At 41.5% G+C, this 20,962-nt stretch overlaps 1 protein-coding gene across 1 annotated transcript in view; it reads right to left on the minus strand.

Annotated features, from left to right (window-relative positions):
• The window catches only part of kctd16b (potassium channel tetramerization domain containing 16b), a gene marked incomplete at both ends in the record, with an annotated part of 85,074 nt that extends 66,321 nt beyond the window's left edge, over positions 1-18,753 (minus strand). Inside the window, one exon of the mRNA XM_080508815.1 lies at positions 17,916-18,753. Within this exon, the coding sequence (XP_080364941.1) occupies positions 17,916-18,753 (838 nt within the window). The remainder of the gene's footprint in view (positions 1-17,915) is intronic.
• Between the last annotated feature and the right edge of the window lie 2,209 nt (positions 18,754-20,962).

Here is a 20,962-nt window from a genome sequence, read left to right on the forward strand (position 1 = left end):
TATTGGTACATTTGCTAAGCTTTTTGTTAGCTTCAAGACTGGTGCACACTGATAAATCCACAGTGCCTGCAGAGCTGCACATGTGCATCAGAAACCGCAGTCCCACCGCACTTTTTGTCCTGGGACGAGGTGGGTTTTAGCGTGGTCCCACTGAAAAAGTTGTGGATGGTGCAGAAAAAACTGTGACCTCTGGCTACGAGTTTCCATTCTCCCTCTGTTGAGGCACCGAGCACTGAGGAATGGGTCTGTGAGGAGGAGCGACAACGCAGCCATCTGCTGATTGGTGGTGACCATCATCACTCTCGAGTTAACCGCAATATTGAAACATTTCATCGGCTGTAAACCCTCCCGTTGTTGTTTACATAGGCCGCTTTGCGCTCACTAGTTGTTTTGCTAGCTGGGTTTATTGAAATGTCGGCGCACGACACAACATCGCGGTATTTCAACGAGGTGCAGATGCTCCTCTCCGGAACAGTAGGAGGATCTGGACACTGCAGTTTACAGACAGAACGACTGAGATGGCCGTGGAGTTGAGAGTGTGAAGCCCCGCCTTCATTTTAACCATACTTCATGCGGTTGAATCGCGCAACAGAGCTGGGCCTGGGTGTGCGTTGTCATACTGTAGCCTCCCGCTCCGCCCCGCTCCGACGTGGAATGTGCGGTGGAACCATGGCTAAATTCATTAGTGCATGAAAGTACAAAAAAATCTAATGTCATACTTTTTTTAATCTATTTAATAAACAAAGCCATAAAACTTTCAAGGCAGCACTGGGAAAAGTGAGTGATGTCTAATGATTTCAAGACAAAGCCAATTGGAGTAGAGTTAAGCAGGTGTAGAACTATCATTTATTTTCAAAAGAAAAAAAAAATCAATATTGGAGTTTGCTATTGATGGAGAGCTTCTCTCAAAATTGTACCCAGCCTCAAAAAAGAAAAACCTGTGATCAGGAGTAATTGGCTGGTAAAAGACTAGGAGAGATTACTGAAAGCGATAACCCAGAAAGCTTAAAGACTTTATTTATTGACTTGTCCAATGTTGAGCTAATATAATATTATTACAAATGGAGGTTCATTCAGTGCCATCTCACCCTGAATGCTGGCATCTGGCCAAGTTGACTTTGAAAACACAACTTAGAGTGATGTAGAAGACAGTAATAGATAAAAGCTTTGAGGGAACCTTGAAACATGGCAATGGCTGTTCATGAACAAAACATCAAAGCGATATGATGTCCTTCCATTGACCAACTGCTACTTAGCGAAAACAGCGAAGTTTGTTGGCACGAAGCAAAACTGCCAGAAATGGGTTTTTTTATGTTTGTGGATTGTTTGAATAAATCCTTGTGCTATTTATGAGCAGCACATTTATTTATTTTTTTTTACCTATTCCTCTTCATCCCTGATGGAACAGGTCTTTCACTATCACTTGCCATCTGACCCTGTTTTGTGCAGTATGTTTTGCCTAACGCCATGTAAGCGCTCTCTCCTCCAACTCGGACATTCGCTTACATCTCCGGGTTTGTTGAGGTCTCCCTCTCTTGCCCTCCCCCCCTGGGTCCCACTCAAAGGCCTCAGTAGTAATGAAGGTCTTTGAATAACTTGTCAAGAATGTGATACTGAAGGAGACGAAACACAAGCTGGACCCAATGCAGTTTGCATATAGGCCGAACAGAGGAGTGGAGGAAACCACTCTGACTCTACTAAACATGATTTTTAAACATGTAGAGAATAAAGGGATGTCGGCTTGACTTTGAACCTTTTTACCGAAACGTCACAAAGAGTGAGAATAAATGAGGTTCTGTCTGACCGAGTGTTCTCCTCCATGGGTTCTCCACAAGGGTCTGTGTTGTCGGCCTGTTTATTTATCCTTTACACAAACTTGTCGGAGCAGACATGACAACAGAATTATCATCAAGTACGCAGATGAGTCTGTTATTGTCAGCCTCCTCAAAGAGGGTGAAACCAGCCACGGCCCAGTCATTAGTGAGATTTTACAGTGGTGTGAAGAGTCCCACCTTCATTTGAACATATCAAAAACAAAAGATATGGTCATTGATTTTAGAAAGCAAAAAGACAGGCACAGAGTCACTTTAATTAATGTCCATATAATAGAGCAAGTGCAATCATATAAATACCTGGAGACCATTATTGATGATAAACTGAATTTTTAAGAAAATTGCAAATCGGTCTATAAAAAGGGCCATCAGCACCTCCACTGCCTCAGGCAACTTGCTTTTTCCCACATTGACTGAACAATCCTGATGCCTATCGGTCTTTATTCGAGTCTGTTTTATCTTTTTGCCTGGTGGCCTGGTTTGGTCAGACCTCTTCAAAAGAGAGAAACTCACTGAACCAAATAGTAAAACGTTCCTTCGTCTCATTGGTGAGTCACAGTCTTTTCCAGCTTCTCTTTTCACTAAGCGGGTACAGAGGATGGCTTCATCATCATTAATAGTGACTCCCATTCTTTATGAGGCGAATTTGAGCTCCTCCCCTCTGGACAAAGGTTCCTGGTCCCACGATGAAGGACGAAGCGTTTTATAAACAGCTTTGTTGCTGTTGCATCACTGAACTGAATAAGACCCAGTGACATTGCACTTAATCGTATTTATGCTATTTATCCATTTTTAGCCATAGTGATCATCGTGACGGATTCATTGAATGTTCTTATGCTGGTTTATGTTAGTGACTGCTTTTTTTTTTAATCTCTGTAAGGTATTATTATTTTTTATTATGGTTTCTCTCCATCTATTTTTTGATCTTGTCTAATTATTTATTGGTAAATAGTGGAACATTGAGCACTTGTCTTTTCGGTCTTGTGTCACTCAACCAATTATTATCTCCTTGCGTGGTTCAATGTGTGTCTTTGTTTATGACGTGCCAAGTGATCACAAAATCTTTAAAACAAGTATAGCTATGCTTGTTTTATTCCCTCCTCTATGGGTAGCTGCTCTGTTTGTTTTCAAAGCTCTTCATTACAAATTTGTCTTGGCTACAAATCTGCAGGTTGCTCCTCAGGATCTTGTTGATGAACACCTTTAAGTTCTGCTTCATTCCCTTGGTCAGCCCCCAGGTTTCCAAATCATACAAGAGCAACGCTTTCACATTTGACCCAAAGGTTCTCAACTTGGTTGTTAGTGCCATAGATCACCATGCTGGTTTCAGCATCGCAAATGCTTGTCTCGCCTTCCCAATGCGCGACTGGATATCGTCATCAGTTCTTCCCTTGTTGTTCACAATGCTACCGAGCAGTACTGAACACCACATAGTCTGAAATTAAACACTCACCAGAATGGTGACAGTGGAATGAACATCCTCATATGAGGCTGATTGTTCATGACTACCTGCCATCATCATGAGAAAAAGAAAATGTGTCCTTCAGGATATTATCTGGTTGGATGCCCTAAACAAAGCAGTAAATCTGCTAGAGAATGGCAAAAAAAAAACATTAAGATTTCCCCATTCAGAGCCCAAAGCTGATTCACACTAATATGCTGTGAAGTCCTCTCAAGAGAGTTTTTCCCTCTAGACGTTCTAAGAATATGGCTGATCTGAAGCATGCTCCATAAGGAAGAGTAGTGCAGTTGTTTTCCTCCCTTTTGTCTCTTGCTCCTTCTTTTCTCTTCACCCTGGTCTCATCTTTTCCTCAATATTTTTACGTTTAATCTATCCTAGGACGTAGTGCAGTGGACACTTTATTAACAAATTCCCAGAAGGCCCATCTGGTGTATCTAACAGTACAGCATTATGACGCTCTAAGTGTTAGAGCGAGAACACAAACCACCTGATCAGCAAACGATGCAGGGAATCAGAAACCAAACAATCTCTGGAATGCCTTTAAGGAGATATTACCGTTACAGATGAGCAAAAAAAAACTTTCCAAAAATGTTTCTGTTCCAAAGCAAACTGTCTCCGCAAAGCCCATCCGGAGTATTTATAAGTAATGTTCAGTTTTGGCTCATTGGTTGACTAACTCAATATGCATATTTTCCTTTGCCTTTGTGAGTGTTTGAGCCTATTTTTGGTTTGTTCGTCTGCACAATCTGGCACATTGCTTCAAGAGCACAATGTTTTCGTGAAAAAAACAAAAAAAAACAAAGCAGAGCTAATGGTGTATTCAAGCATGACAGGAAAAGCGAAAAGCAGAGAAGAAGCGGTGTTGAGAAAGGCTTCTCCAAAGGGTGAGTGGTGTTTGAGCCTGAAGGCTGAGTGACATGTGTTATCAGATGTTGAAAAAACAAAACAAAACAAAAAAACAAACAAAACAGGTGAAGTGCGATCTGAAAAGCCAGTGTCCTCTGTTCCACCTAACAGACACTCAAGAACACATCAAACACTCAGGGACCTAATCAAGATGAATGAGATTTGCTCTTGAATAAGGACATGCGATTATAATGTGAGACAACTACATTATTGCTCTGATCCCAATATGTTAACAGTTTAAAATGCAGCACGTGTATGAGTTTGAGAGGGTGTATACGTGTGTGTGTGTGTGTGTGTGTGTGTGTGTGTGTGTGTGTGTGTGTGTGTGTGTGTGTGTGTGTGTGTGTGTGTGTGTGTGTGTGTGTGTGTGTGTGTGTGTGTGTGTGTGTGTGTGTGTGTGTGCGCGCGCGCTTGTATCTTAATGATTAGAGGGGATCATTGCACCTAAATGTCAGCCTGTGACAGTTTTAATTGGCTAAATGAGATTCTGAGGTGATGGATGTAGATAATTGTCTTGCTCCATTTGCTTGTTTCTCATCCCAGTACACACGTGTATGTTCATATACAAATGAGCCTCACCATGCTCTGGCGATCACATATAGACTCACCATCTTTGGTGGCTGAAGCCTGCGTTCAGATGCAGATGCAAACGCAGTTCTGCAGACAAGTTGTACACTGGTTGTGTTGACTTAAAAACATTGCTTACTAATCCCTCCAAAGATTTGGCCAGGTTAATCTTGTAGCAAACCATGTGTCTCCAGGCTAGACTGCTGTCTGATCTTATCTCCATAATGTGTGCAAGTGTGTGTGTGTGTGTGTGCGTGCGTGCGTGCGTGCGTGCGTGTGCGCATTTGTGCTGTTGGATGTTTACACCCTGGTGCGTTTGCTGTTGTCTTGCCAAAGCAATTTACCAACAGACCTTCTGTCGGCAGACCATAATCACAGAAGTTCACACCCACCAAATCATTCTATACACACAGCTAGCACAGACGTGTCGTTAGGAGGCCATTATACAACTTGTATGTATACATCGGACCCCCAGTAGCAGCCCATTACTTTTGCAAATATAGAACACGGATGTCATTGGGGGTCTCACAGTCCTCTGTGAACGGCACTCAATAATTCACAACAGCGTGAATAGTAAACAGGAGCGTGGGCTAGATGGGATGATAGTGGATGCTCTGGTTTTCTATAAATCACTGCCAGAAGACAATTAACTACAGATTTTTCAAGTTCATTGGATGTTTGATCAAGCTAAGCTATAACAATTATGTATGTAGAGTATGTAGATTCAGACTTTAATCTTTCAGAAACCCAAAACCAAATAAATTCTATTTGTGTTGCTCTCTTTTATATTCTTGTTTGTTTTGAGGCCATTCTAATTCTAAAAGAACTTCCCCTATGGATTAAAAACGTGATTATGATTATGATTATGATTAATCTTGTATGCTTTTTATTCATGTTGAGAGTTTTTGTTAAAATATTCCACTTTTAGATTAGGCCATTTAAAATATCACCCAAACGTAAAGTTCAACAATTTAATGTTCAATCTGTTTTCGTTTTAAGCTGTTTAAAGTCAATGGGCCATGTCTTGTATTCCAGCAGCAGACCTTCCAAAAATGTTGTTTTTCTACTCATTTTCTTCATGCCTGATTACCCAATTTTCAACTCTGTTAGTCAACAAAGAAATGAAGAGAGCTGATGAGCCATGCCTACAAACACAGTGTCACCAAATAATTAATAAAATAATTAATAATAATTAATAAAAAAAAGTAATACCATAGACATGGACCTTCTCCATAATGCAGAAGCAATGTGAACTGGGACTGTCATTACAATCTATTTCCAATATAAAGTAATTAGTAGCACTAACCATTGGAAATATGAACAAATCATTTCTGATTCAACTGTTATTTCATTTTCCATTGCACCGCCACAATTGTGGCGCTACAGCCAGCATAAGGAAGTGCAATCAACCATGCTGTTGTGCTTTCAAGGGAATGGAGGGAGCTCAACTCATGGGTGCAGGTGAGAAGTCTCATCTCACTCTTATATGTTTACCCTGTAAATCCCCTTTAGTCTTAAAAGGGAGCTACAGATGAGAGTAAAGGAAGCAGATTAAAGCAGAAGTTTTAGGCCAGGACGTGGCTTGGGGTGGAGCTCAGTAACGCCATGCTGTGTCTTATAGTCTGTGTGCTAAGTGTGTATGCCTGTCAAGAATCCCAAAGCATTTAAACATATAACACCCCGCTGCACACAAGTAGGCTGAGGAGACGCAACACAACGTTGACGAGATTGCAGATATTTGTCGACACTGTGTGTTTAAGTGAGCAGTCCGGTTTATTATCACCAATCTAATGAGGGCCATTTTTCATCTGTGAGCTGTTTGTATAAGTTAACCTCCAAATGTGTGCCTGCAAGGAGGGGAGGTTTTATGTGCATGCATGGTGTGTATATGTCAACAGTAAATGTGTGTGTTTTAATGGACAGGGAGCTTCACTGATACTTAGGAATGGAATGGCAATGGCAATACGCTCTGGCAAGCAACTGAGTACACTTAAATGACACAGAGGGATTACTAATGAGACACAGTGTTAGAGTTTGGAATAATCCTCTGAAGGTACTGCCTGCTAAAGACCCTTTACCTGTTTAAACACGGTCTGCAGTCCTTTGCGATTATCAGAATTTGACTTAAAGTGCCGAGACAGTGTTTTGTGAACCTACCTGAATAGACTGATAATCAGTCTCAGCTGTCCACTTAAGATGCAAAGCAACTATAGCCTTAGATCAGACATTTGTCACATCATCTGTTTCAGCTGCTCTCCTCATCGTCCGGCAAACCCATGAATAGGATTCCTGTTTTTCTGCACCGTTTCCTTTGATATAGCGGAGTCAAATTTAAATAAACGTTTGAATCATACTTTAGTGTCGTGTTTAGCATTCTTGTTTCACATCAAAACTTGATTTTGGATTTGGGGACTTTTTTGCGGCATTTGCATGCTCTTGCTCTATAACTGTGTGGGAATTATTTGTGTACTCCTACTTTCTAGATAATTGGTGTAAGACTCCTTTCTTACACTGGACTGACTGCATGTGTAACGTTCTTTCTCTCTCTGTTTACCTTGCGATGGCTTGCTGATCTGTCCACAGTGTATCCCGTTTTTGGCCTGATGTTAGCTGAGCTTGATTTCAGCACTTGCAACCCTTAGTTGTCGCTGACCATATGATGGATGGTTTGATGCCCTCATTCTCCTTCACCAGGCATGTGAATCCATTTTTTTATTTTTTTTTTGTGAAAGATCAAGGCACATAAGGCTTGTATCACAAATTACCCTTATAATTTTCACCACAGTTAATTTCCTCTGGATTTACTACATTAGTGCCTCGAGCGTTCATAATGGGCATAAAGGCTTCATTGCCACTTACAAATGAAATGCCACTGACATTCTGCCCTACAATGATACAAAGTGCTGTCGAAAGAAATGGCATAGGTCTGAGCATGTGCTCGATTAAGTTGCAGTTCACTGATAATAAACCTCAATGTTTGACTTCACTGAGGCACAGATGAGTAAGAGATTATGCTAAACATGATCAAACTGGGATGTCTTGTCGCTAATTTTACTAATCATGTCTGAATTTTAGCCAACCGCTTTGTCAGTCACACGTCATCTGGCTGAAGAAGATTAATGTGAGCTGATCCAACTGAAAACAGAACCTCAAACCAACACACCGGTGGTCTGCTCAAACAGTCCCCATCAAAATCACCCCAAAGCACTTATTCAGAGCCCTATTTTATGTGTTTTGTTGGTCTCTCATGATAAGTTTTGCCATGTTTGACATTTGCAGTTGAGCCAAATTCTGTTGGCTCAGCTGTCGAGAGGCAGAATTGGGTGGCGGGTTAGTATGGGGAGATCAAAGGCAATGCAACACTGAGAAAATACAGATTTTAGCAACCATGCTGGTGAAAATGTATTGCATTCAAATCTGTGTTTTGTCCCCTGAGTAAACACGACAAGATCACAAACAATCACGGCAGTTTAGTACTTTGTTGAACCACAGTGGTTTTCCATTTTCTACAGTGTGACTGATACACTGTGACATGACATTCGGTTATGAGTGGAGATGCAATAGAACAAACTGCTGACCACATCCATGACTGGGTGTGGTCCAACTACTTGAATGTGATCAATTATAGTGGAGCACTGCTTTTAAAAATACCCCTTTTTGCACGTTTACTTTTTTTGTCATATGTTCTTAAATATTGAAATTCCAATGCAATGTAATTTTTTTGTGAATGTTCAGTTGTTCTACTACTGCTGGGTAAAATCCACTCTTCAGGTTGCAGCATTTCATTGTTGTTTAGTGTCTTCCTGCAGACAGCAGTGTATGCAAGTGGTGGATGGAAGTGTTGTGAGTGCTGTCTATGGCAACCATGCAGGCTCTGCTGTTGCAGCAAGACCTGTAGGTAGCTCCCCAGAGGGGTTTCAGGGAGTGCCATTATCTTTGTGCAACGGTAACTCCTTTCTGGAGAGTTGTGAACAGTGTAAAGTCTTTTTTTTTTTTTTAGAAAACCTTTGCTAGAAAGAAAATTCCAGTTTTAATTATAATTTAATCTACTATATTTGACCATTAAAGCATACATGTGTATTTGTGTCAATAGTTCATACTTCCTCTCTTTTCCTCTGTTGTAGAGATTCCTTGGGAAAAAGGCAATTTTATTCTTTAATCCTTATATTAAATCCTCAATGGGGAGACTTACAGAAAGCTCTGTACACTATTGATTGCACTGATTATCTACACATCTAATTAAAAGAGAAAGAAAACACAGGTACAAGAAGTAATTTTTACATGTTGCAAATAAAGTTCCAACACTCAACCAAATGAGTTAGCATTTTCAAAAACAAAACCTATGCATCGTCATCTCATTTCATGTGCAAATGCTCCGCCACTTAATTTCACACCCAAACATTATATAACAAATACAGACTCCACTGATTGTAAAAACGATTAAATCGTGTAACTTTAAACAACTTTCCCCAAATAAATGGTTCAGATTAACAGGGTTATATACCAATGCCAGAACATGATGGTCGTTGCTGCTTTCCAAATGTTTACATCCTCTCTGTAATTATTTATTTGTGACTAATACCAAAGGTAAATAATTCAATAAAAAAACTGAATATTACAAATAAACTGAGAAATGGTAAAACAGTTCACAATATGTCCAATACTGCAATATTTCACATAGGGGGGTTTATTTCATCATATGTGACATATCCAGTTAAATAAAAACTCAGACAAATGACAGCAAACATTATTTTGAACTGCGACACGAACCCCCTCAGTGCAACATCGGTGTGATTAGACGACACATTTACAGATGAGAGAGATATTCAGAGTATCCTCCACATTGTGTTTGCAGCCAACCTGGGCTCGCGCACGGCAGCACTATTAAGGCATTGATGCATTGCAGCAGCCAGCTGGTGGGTTGAGCGAGTGAAGAGGCTCTCCAGCTGCAGTTTCTGTCATTATGGCGATGCTCCACACCTCGTCGCACCACGGTACACTTATTCCAGCACAACAGGAGAAGAGCATCAGCATTATATCAACTGCGCTGAGAGGCTGGAGTGTCACAAGTCACAGAGGAAAAGAAAATGGACTGAGAGCGGGTGAGAAGAGGAGGTAACCCACTGAGGTTCTCGGTAAGCTTGTTGTTGATGTACGTGTAACCACTGCCTTTTCTTCTTCTTTTTTTTCTTATTCCCTCCTGTCTCTTAGAGCTCTGTAGTTCCTCATATTCTCGAGGGTATGAGGATTATGGGAATCTTTAGTATGTAGCCATACTAAGCTCCCCGGGTAGAAGGTCAAGGGGAGGCTAGACAAACAAGAAAGTCTATCTTCACTCCATATGACCCACTTGCCCTTTAACCAGTCTTACGTCGATGATGTCACCCTCTTACTCACAAATTACCTCGCATCTCACTCAGAATTCATATGCAAAAAAAAAAAAAAATCAATTAGGGAAACTGCTAAATAAACGCTAACAAATGCATTGTTTGAGAACAGTGTTGTTCCTCATACACCTAAATATATTGCCATTCATTTTTAAAAGGTGAATAAACTCCATTTCAGAAATTAAAACTCATTTTCTGTTTAGTCTACATTCAGGGCTGCATTTTCAATTGGTCTGTCTTCTTGCCATTTTAACGGTTTCCTTTACTCTCTTTTCCATCTCTGCTGCTGCTGCTTTAAATGACTCCATAGTCCTCTATTGACAACCCTTATTTAGCAGCTAATATATTTAATCTTATTTCTTTAAATTGAGTTTTCTCTGCTGTAAAACTATTTTCTATCACTACTGCAAGGAAGGAAAAGGGTTACCCTCCTTTTCATATTCTCTCTCTCTCTCTCTCTCTCTCTCTCTCTCTCTCTCTCTCGCTCTCTCTCTCGCTCTCTCTCTCTCCCAAAATATTCTCTCTGAATTCTTACTAGGTTTTTATATAGCAGTTTTCAACTCAACGATACCACTAATGAAGCAAGCAACAACGAGTGAATTACACTCCTATAAATACATTATGCTATGGGGCTTCGTTTTTTTTCATTAAATAAACCCAAGACATCTACATGGACTTTTTAACTGTAACCAAACGCTCTGATCTTTTATAAGCGATCAGCTCGGTTCATTCCAGGGTCAACACCCACTCATAAAGTTAGCTGGAACTACTAATTGTTCTTTTTTTTTAATTATTATTCAATAAAGGATAGAGATGATTGATAGCATCCAAGTGGTTTCAGTTAGAGTAAAAACTAAATATAAAATAATTCATAAGCTCGGTCAAACTAAAACAACAGTATTTTAAAGCTTCTCAAGGAACAGTTGTCATACAGATGTAAAGGTGTTGATGGCCGTCAAAGCCGTATCATCGGCAAGGCTCTCAAAGCAGAAGGGTCAAGAGGGAGAATAGCAGTTTTTCTCTCTTCATTCATTCATCAGACTGTTCCCCACCTGCTACCTCTGGCCGTCCACACCGCCTTAGTCATAATAATGCAGGACTGAAGTGTGTGGCGCTGGACTCCCCTGTGGAGCTGAGGCCAGGGTAGCAGCTGTCCCTATCAAGACTCTCCTCAGAGCTGTCATGGCCTGTCTGCTCCTCAGCTAATCACTTCCTACAGGCCTGCAGCATGGGGCCGCTGCTGCTAATGTCGTCACTTTCTGGTTTGGGAGAAGCTCGCAGGATGAACGTGATGTCGTTCCACATGTTGATGAAGGTGTGTGAGTGTGTCTGCCACTGAGTCTACAGCATGTGTGTGTGTGTGTGTGTGTGTGTGTGTGTGTGTGTGTGTGTGTGTGTGTGTGTGTGTGTGTGTGTGTGTGTGTGTGTGTGTGTGTGTGTGTGTGTGTGTGTGTGTGTGTGTGTGTGTGTGTGTGTGTGTGTTTGGTCTAAATACGAAAATATTGAGGAGGGCAGGTGTGTTTAACTGTAGCTCAAAGACTGAGTGAATACCTCAGGGCATGCAACTTAGATCGTGGGTCATGTATTACAGACAAAACACACGCACGCACGCACGCACAAAGAATTATGTTTTTTATTATTTAAGGGGACTTTTCACTTATGTACATTTCCCGTAGCCATACTTTACTTTTAACCAGAGCTCCTACTGTTCAGACCATAAACCAACCTGATTGTAGTTTTTCACCTCAAACATGTTTATTTTATGTCGTCTTAATGTTGATCCCTTATTTCAAACAAGCCCCTATGGCATGAATGTAAGAAGTCGGTAACAAAATTTTAAATGCCCGAATCTACTGCCACCTGCTAAACCTCAGCTCTCACACAATGTGATACTCATCTACGTTTCATATGCATAAGCAATTTAAGTTATGTAACAAGTGTTACGACCCTGGCCGTATGTTTCAGTTCGGTTTGTGTACTATTTTTGTTTTTGTTCGTACCTCTCTGTGAGTGAGTCCTCTGTTTTTTTTCACAGCAGCTCTGCTAGCCCCGCCCACTTCCAGACAGCAAGTGGAGTCAATCCCTTATTGGTCGACTCTTCACCTGCCAGGAGCCAAAAAGTGCAGCCTTTGCCTTCTTCCGGAGGTGTGGAGGAAAGGGGAATCGGTCGGACTGCAGCTGTGTTACATTTGTGTTTGATTTGTAAGCACTTTGACTCAGAACTGGTGGTGTTCTCCTGAGCAGCAGCATTTGTATGTTTCATCTGTGAGGGCTTTGCCCCTCGACTGGGTTGTAACAACAAGTGATACGTCCTTATGAAGGTGGCTGTTTGAAATGACCTACAATCAATTCTGCTGAGGTGCAAAAAGGGCCTGAGGAACTAAATCCTGACCCAAAAAACTAACAATTTCTTATCTTCACAGCAGTCATTTGAAATGTTCCCTTCACAGAGGATGTTGTGTTTTTCAATGGTCTGAATGGCCCTGAGGGGTGTTCAGTTGAGCTGCTGTCAACAGGGATGATTAATTATCAGTCACTCCAGTCATGCAACAAATTAGTGAATACATTTTGCCTTCAAGAGCTTCTCAAAGCATCCTGGAATTTCAATAGCCACAGAAAGAAAAGAGGCTGATAGGTACACTTTGACGTGTATAGCATCATGGGTCATAGAGAACGAGGTCCAATGGTTGTGAAGGATATATAGGATTATATATATTCTGGCCGGAAAAACATGCAGTTTATAAGTGCAGATTGTAAAAATGAATGAAGTAAATTTGGAATGGAAAGTAAGTTGGAACTACAGTTCTAAAGAGCAAAACACAGACGGGTGAAAAATTAAATGTATTCTGTGAACATTTTTCTGGTATTTTATGACAGATCTATAGATATTTACTCAAATAATGCATGTTAATCAAGGCAATATTACACATTTGTGGTGATTTTCACAAGCAGAATGAACAAAAGATTAAATACATGCCTGGATTAGGAGGGATCTGGTGTTCTCTTTGCCTTAAAAAGTGAGTAATGATATCCTGCAATAAACCTAAAGCGATTGGTTGAGTTAGACTATTCAGAAATTTCCCATAATTATGTCAAATTAAATTACGAAAATCAGTATATTCATACATTCTCATAGAGGTCAAATCATGCTCAAGTGAGACAGATTCCAAACAATCACTTTGTTGGATCAAGATTAGCACAAGCACAGACAGTTTCATGAAACAAAACAAAACAAAAAAAACTATATCCCAAAGCTGTATGTTATTAAACCTCCAGGTAGCATTTCCAACGGTTGGTATCTAACTAGCAAAAGCATTCACTCTCCCAATAAATACTACATGCAATCAAGGACTGAGCATTCTACACTGATCCTCCTCGGAACAGACAAAGCAGATAAGAGTTTATTGCTACTTTCATTGTGGATCTTGGCACAGACCAAAGGAAACTATGATCATAAGTGAGGCAAGGTGGTGGAAATCTTAGCATTTGGGGCTGTTTTACTGCCTCAGGGAACAAACATTTAGCAGTCATTGATTCAGCTATGAATTCCACAGCAGCCGAGGGAGTTTTGCACAGAAGAGCGGTCTGCAAGCTCATGCCAGAGACTAATGTAGAACTATGCAAAATGCGGATAAGAAGTTATTTCTGCTCAAAAAAACAACACTATCCTGTGAGAACAACAAATTATAGACGCTTCACCTTTCTGAATATATCTTAAATGTATCTTCTAAATACTGTATCTAACGGTAGTCAAGTAATAAATCATAACACTTCTTGTGAAGTTGTTCATGCGCATTGCCTTTATTCCATTACGAAGATGGTTTATCAAAATATCAAAAAGCCAACAATTATGTACTCAATGTTTAAAGTTGGATAGTTGAATAAAGCAACCAACATGAGTACCAAAGAGATGATTCACAACTTTTTAGTCTTAATGTTAATATCATTTATAGTATATGCATGACATGGCAAAATCTGTACAAAGAGTTGAGCATCAGACTTACTGTTGTTGTGTATCTCATTACAAAACAAGTATCATAACAGCCTTTACACTCATGTGAAGATTTTTGAGTCTACCTTTAGGGATCTGAAGTTATTACGTTTTGAGTCATTCCGGCATTGATGTAGGAAAGACTTCGCTTTGCTTGCTGACGTAACAACGTATCCTAAAGTCATTAAACAACAGCCTTTTACAGGCGAGGCATGTTTTCCCCACCCAGGTGGCGCAACTATTTTTTTAGATACTTGGCTTGGAGCACAAAAACACAACCATGTTGAAACAGGAACAGACCCTTCGTAAACTGCCAGCAAAATGAAATAAAAATAAAAAGCCCACTGTTGTGTAAAACATGCCCCAAGCATAAACATAGCCTAAAACCAAAGGTATGCCAATGGATGCGATATTTTGCTTCGCTTGTCATGAAGTTGCCAAAATGCAAACATATATTACACATGCAATAAGCTCTTCAAATCCTCAAGTCTTCCTATCTGACGAACTGTAGGCAACAAGGAGAGACAGACACAAAGAAAGGCAGACCAAATACCTAAAATGTGAAATGAGACAGCTGAGAGTGAAGGTAAATAAACAATCATGAAGATAGACACAGAGACAGAGATATGAATAAGAAGCAAGACGGGAGGCGTGACGGCGCAGTGAGGCGTGTAAAAGCAACTGGTGCCGCCACGGTGCTTTTTTGCCCCTGCGGCTTATGGAGCAAAATGAAGAAGGGGAGAGGGAAGGTGGAGAGCCCAGAGAGAAAACGCTGTTTATGATTGACTGGAGCAAAATGAGGAGACATCAAAGGAAAAAGAGAAAGGAAAAAATGACAAGGACGGTGAGGAAACCGGGAAAATGTGAAGAGCGAGCAAGTGAAAAAAAACAACAACAAAAAAGTGACAGCCAGATAAACAAGAGACTGTGAGTGACTGCATTTAATCTAGTGGGTAACTGCAGCATTAACAAACTCCATGAATGATCCACTGGATGCTGGCCATGCCTGCCTGTATGCATGAGTCTTTGTGTGAGTCCTTGTGTGCAGACCTGCCTCTCTGATCACGCCTGATTGCCTGCATTTGTGAGACAACCAGCTCTGAGTGAGTGGAGTTTCCATTTTACGCCCCCCCCCCCCCCCCCCCCCCCCCACCACACACACACACACACACATCTGCCCCCTCTTAGTGGCCAGACCTTTGAGTCTGTGGCCTGAAACAAGCTGAGCATTTGAGAACAAAGACAGGAAGCAGTTGTTTGTCAGCAAGCAAGTGGAGGCAGAGGCAGTCCACAGACACACTACCAGATATTACATAAGCCAGGTAAGCGTGTGTGTTTGTGCATGCATGCGTGTGTGCGTGCGTGTATGTGTGTCAGCAGCCCGAACCACCACTTGATTTGGCTTGTTAGCGCTACTTCTGGGGGTTATGAGAGCCAAGAGCCATCCAGCCTTTGTGCTGGATGCACGCTGTAAATGCAGAGCTCACTCAGCCTGGACCCAGCCCACTGAATTGTTCTCATGCACTTTTTTTTGGTTTTTCATTTCAGATGTTTGCTCGGTGATCATGTGAGTCACGATTTATGAGGTTACAGTAGTTTTCCTAAGACAGCGAGGAAGGAGGGACACGTTGGTTTCCACCCAGGAGTCCTGGCCCCCATCTGAGCAAACACAAAAAGAAAATCTTGGAACAAGATGAATGAAATGTATTTTTGGAAGGTGTGTGAATTTTCCGGATTATTTTTTAAATGTCATCAAAAGGCAACTTAAGACTTAAGACTTGGTTTAGTCACAGGGCAAACTAAAAAAAATTAAGCTTTTACAAATATTTGAGTTATGACTGTCTTCGCTTGCCAAACATCTGGAGGACTGGGCAGAGGGCTGAGAGAACAAAGCCAGAGATGCTAAAGAACTGGGTGTCCTTCTTGAGCTGGAAATTCTATCATTCCAACAAAGAGCAGTGTCCACACTGTTATTGTAAGTGCTAAATGTGGCACAATGGTCAGCTCCCTCTTTAAAAACAAACGAAATGTGCATGTTGCAGACACTTAGAAATAACCTGGCTGCTGCCAAAAAACTGCAAACGACTTACTGTTTTTTATATGATGATACGGCTTTCAGGTTTGATAAGAAGATACACAAACCACTTATGATATCACAAGTCTACGCTCAACATTATTCAAATATCAATTTAAACTCATCCATTCAGGGCTACACCCTTGAAAAAAAACAGATGTACTGCAAGTGTTAACGGAGAGATGATTCAGGGTCACGCTTTTTTAATTGTAGTCTTTTTAAGAGCTTCAAAGCACACTGTGTGAAAATAATGATAGCTGCCTTAACACTATAATCTCAATAAAGCTGATAAAACTGCATCACTTGTATATGTGGCACTACTCTACATATTGTGCATTGTTCTTTCTCCCTTATGTACCAAAATCTAGTTGAATCTTTTTTCTTTTTGTATTTTGACACAGTCAACGAAAGAAAACCAAAAAGATTCTCTACCAATGTTGGAATCATTTTTGTGAATTAGCAATGACTAATTTATATTCAACAAAGAGTTCCATAATACCCACAAATGGCTTCAAAGCTATGAAACACATTTGAAAAGTTCACACAAGGATAACAAAAAAAAAGAGTTCCAACTATTATACTAAGCCTGGGGAGCATTATCTCATTCAGTCTATTAGTGCAGTTTGATGTCTGATACATTATAAACCACAAAATGCCTAGCATGATTTGCAGAGCCAAAGACCACCTGGCACTGATTCATTCTGTAGCACAATGTGGTCAAACAACAATCAACTCCAAGGCCTACATTTCAGAATCTCTCCTGGCTTCTCGCCACTTCAAGGATTATGGAGGGAGGGCTTCCTCATAAAAGCAGTTTACTCAGGTACTGAGACCCAAAGCACATTCACACCATCACAGTGGAGTGTGTGATAAATTACATTCTGTCAGATCAAATAATATGGATTATTTTGTTGCGTCGTAAAGTCTTACGAGAGCCAGTAAAGAAGTCATGATGATGTCTTCTTCGCTGGCACTCTGCCACTCTCCTACTAGCTGGTGAGCGACAACAAATGGGAACAAAGCAACAGCAAGCCAGGAGGAAATGCAAGAAGTTGAAGGGATGGGCTGGACGAAAGCGATGGGGAAATTGTAAATGACACCGTGATGAGAAATGGCAAGCATTGGCTTACCATTGCTCTTACGATGGCCGCTGCTGAGATGGGAGTGAAATTATTGAAATCTGCATCAATGTTATGAAATCTAAACTGGTGACTGCTGCAACATAATGTAATAGGTTTGACCACACACAGATCAAAGGGAGAATGGAATTGCAATTACATGTACAAAAATAAATCTTAAAAAGCTTGGATTAATTGTAACTTGTTTCAATTTATGGTGTTACCTTAACTTGAAGCCAACTGCCATTCCTTAACCTAAGACTCTTGTGCTTGGATTCATTAAGATAATGTATACACCCACAGGTCAGAATGCACCTTGCAGTTCAGTGCAAAACTGGTAAACAGTCAGATTACTTTGGTTCTTTTTCCATGCCCTTTTTCTGTTAGTTGCAACCACCACGCTGACCTTTTGAGACACCCACAGCATTTAAAAGAAACACAATCAGATGGGCCCACCCACCCACCCAGTGCATCCAGATGTGTCTCTCCTGCCAGATGATGAGCCATGTGCGCCTTCTAGCGGTGAGCCAAGTTCTTTTTTAAGTGTAAAAATGCAACAAAATCAAAAAATCACTTACGGTAGAAAACGTATTCTGTGTAGCTGGACCAGATCTTGTCCTCTGTGTGCTGGTTGACAAACGAGGCAGTGACCGACGAGTTGCAGGCCACCATTTGGAAACCACACTCCGACAGCATGTCAAAAGCCCTCTCCAGGTGTTTGAACTTGAGGTAAAACCGGGAGGTGTACCGATCCGGGGTCCTGTCCGGGTCCCGACTCTCGTTCAGAGTTTCCCCGAACACTTCTTTCGCCAGGGCTACCCTGCCGCAAATTAGTATCCGAGGCACCCTCCTGAACTTGGCGTCGGTCTGACTCTCCCTGCCCATCGTGCACGACCCCCGGTACCCCACCGTGATGAATCCGCTCTTCCTGTCCGCGGGGACCAGGGATGGCGGCGGGCACTGTCGGTGGTCGCTGCCCTGGGACCCGTCTTCATAGTCGCTGTGGAAGTAGTCGTCCGGACTGTGCTTGATGTCCTCGGGGGTCAGGAGCTTCACCAGGTCGGGCAGCTGGAAGTACTCTGCCTCTTTCCTCAGCCGTCCTTTCTCCGGAAAGTGGTCCGGGAGGACGACTTGCTTGTCTCGGAGGTAGTCCAACACATATCGGAATAAAAAGCCATCCCTGTCGATGAAGTATCGACCTTTCGGGTCTCTCGCCAAGTCATTGGATGCGTCTTTTTTGGATGAGAATATCTTGCCGAGCAATGAATTCGGGGTGCTCACCAAAGTTGAGTGACGCGTGTAATAAACCTGCCCCCCTACGTTTAATTCAACCACATCTGGGAAACTGTTCTGAACTGATGTCTGCTCTTTGGGGTTAGTCCTACAGTTTCCACTCAGCGCCATCGTTTCCGTCATGAACAGCTTCAGGCAGGCTGCGCACCTCTTTCCGCGGTAAGGCGCAAAACAACAGATGCGTGTCAAAAGTTGCTCGAAATGTGTCTCCTCTCTGTCTGACGCAGGGCCTCCAACTTCATCTCACAACGATCCAGATCACCATTTCCTCATCAAACCGTGTCCACGATCGCCCAGCAGTCTTCGTCAGAAATGGAGACGGAGTGACCCTCTGTGAATGTTAAATCAAAAAGGACTGAGATTTGTAAGTTGAATGGGAGAATTTCGGTATTGCAAGAGGAGAGAGGTGTACCATGGCGCATCAGACGCTTACAGTACGGGCTGCAGGAGTCCCATCACCCCTGGGAAGAAAAGCGCATTACGCACGGAGCAGTCTCAGACTGAAAGACTTGCCTTGTTTGCACCTTTTCTGTTGCTTTTGAGAGTACCATCCAATAATCAGGAATCCTGCCCCACACAGCGATAAACCAGAAAAAAAAAAACAGAACTTATTTCGGAAATACGTTGTTGCCACTTTTTCGATCAACTTGAAGATTTTCCTGGACTGGCAGGGGGAAGAAAAACTTCGCAAGGTTGCACAGTAATCCTCACGTCGCCTGGTCCGAGATTGATTTACAGTAAAGACCTTCCTCTTAAAAAAAAAGAGAAAAAAAAAGGAGAGATAGAAAAAGAAGGGACAACTTCCTGTCTGTCTTCAGAAGGTGTTAAAAATTCAGTTTGGGATTGTATTTATCTTTCCTTTCTTGAGCAGCCGAGAGAAGCGACCCGCTGCTGGCTGCGTTTACCGAGAGCTGTCCGCGGTGCTGAAACGAGCATCTCCCCTCTCTCTCTCTCTCTCTCTCTCTCTCTCTCTCTCTCTCTCTCTCTCTCTCTCTCTCTCTCTCTCTCTCTCTCGCCACCCCTCCCCTGCAGAGTTGGGTGGTGTCTTCACACCAACCTCTCTCTCCAACACGCGCGCGCACACGGACGCACAAACGTCGTTTGCCAATATACAATGGATTTGCTGAAAACTGCACACCAGTAAGTCAACTTCCCACCATGATCCCGCGTTTATATTTTTTTTTTGAAAAAAACCAAACAAAAACTTTTTAAATTGCACGGCTATTTACAGTGCGCTGTGCTGGAATTGCTGTATCCCTCTTTGTTCCATTATTATAATAACACTCACAATGCCGCAATTTGACCTGCAGCTTGAATCCATTTGCATGATATTTAATCTGAAAGCATCAACGGCCTATTTAGGTTACCCATAGTCTTTCACACACCACTGCCACACAATTTTAGTTGATCTTTAGGTAAGTTTTGAATATTGAAGTGACACACTGAAAAAGTACCTGATAAATGCCCTGTAACTGCCTTCAAGTTGAAGTAGTCCATGAGCAGTACAGGTTCGGGTTTTTTAAGAAGTGCGCAACAGTGCCTCCTTCTGTTTCTTGCCGTCAAGGCCGCTCCAATTGTTCAGTATCATGGACAGATTCAAGTGCAAAGAAGCAGCACAACACGTGTCTTTATAGTTGGTTTGTCTACATAAATGCATAAGTTTATACTGCATAGTTTTTTGCAGGGTTTTGTTTTCTTCATTTGTGTTAAATAAATTGAAAATAAATCTCTGAGCTGTTAAAATAGATAATTTTCCGGTTATATTTTTATTTTTCAATATATATCTAACTAAGATTCCCATCTTTATGGTACCAAAACACTGAATCATTAAGTGTAGTCATGGCTCAAATACAGTGTTCAGTCTGTGTGTAAATGTGATGCGGATCATTGTGTTGTCTCATGAGCGTACTGCAGCACTAACATATGGCCCAGCTCCAGGGCTTAATCGGAGACTTGTATTAAATACAAATGCTGAAGTGAACAAATAAAAAAGTATACAGATTCTGCTGTACTTTGTAAAGTTCAGCTCATGTTAACAATGGTCTTATTACAGCCTGCTGCCTTCAATCTTACTTTTATTTTCCTTTGACTTTCATCCATCCACTTTTAACCAACATTGCCTCGAGCAAAATTACATTTTCAGGGGCTTTTCCTTCCTTGGTTTACCACTGAGCAAATTATAGCTTTTGTATAATTTCAGTTAAAGAGACATGGAGAGGTTGGCAGCAGGACTTTGTACAAAATTGCACAATAGAAGAGCACAATGGTGTGGTGGCAATGTATCTGTTCATCTCTCCATTATGATGTTTATGATGAAAACCTCAAGCTTATG

Source organism: Blennius ocellaris, assembly GCF_963422515.1.
Source record: "Blennius ocellaris genome assembly, chromosome: 14".
NCBI lineage: Eukaryota > Metazoa > Chordata > Actinopteri > Blenniiformes > Blenniidae > Blennius > Blennius ocellaris.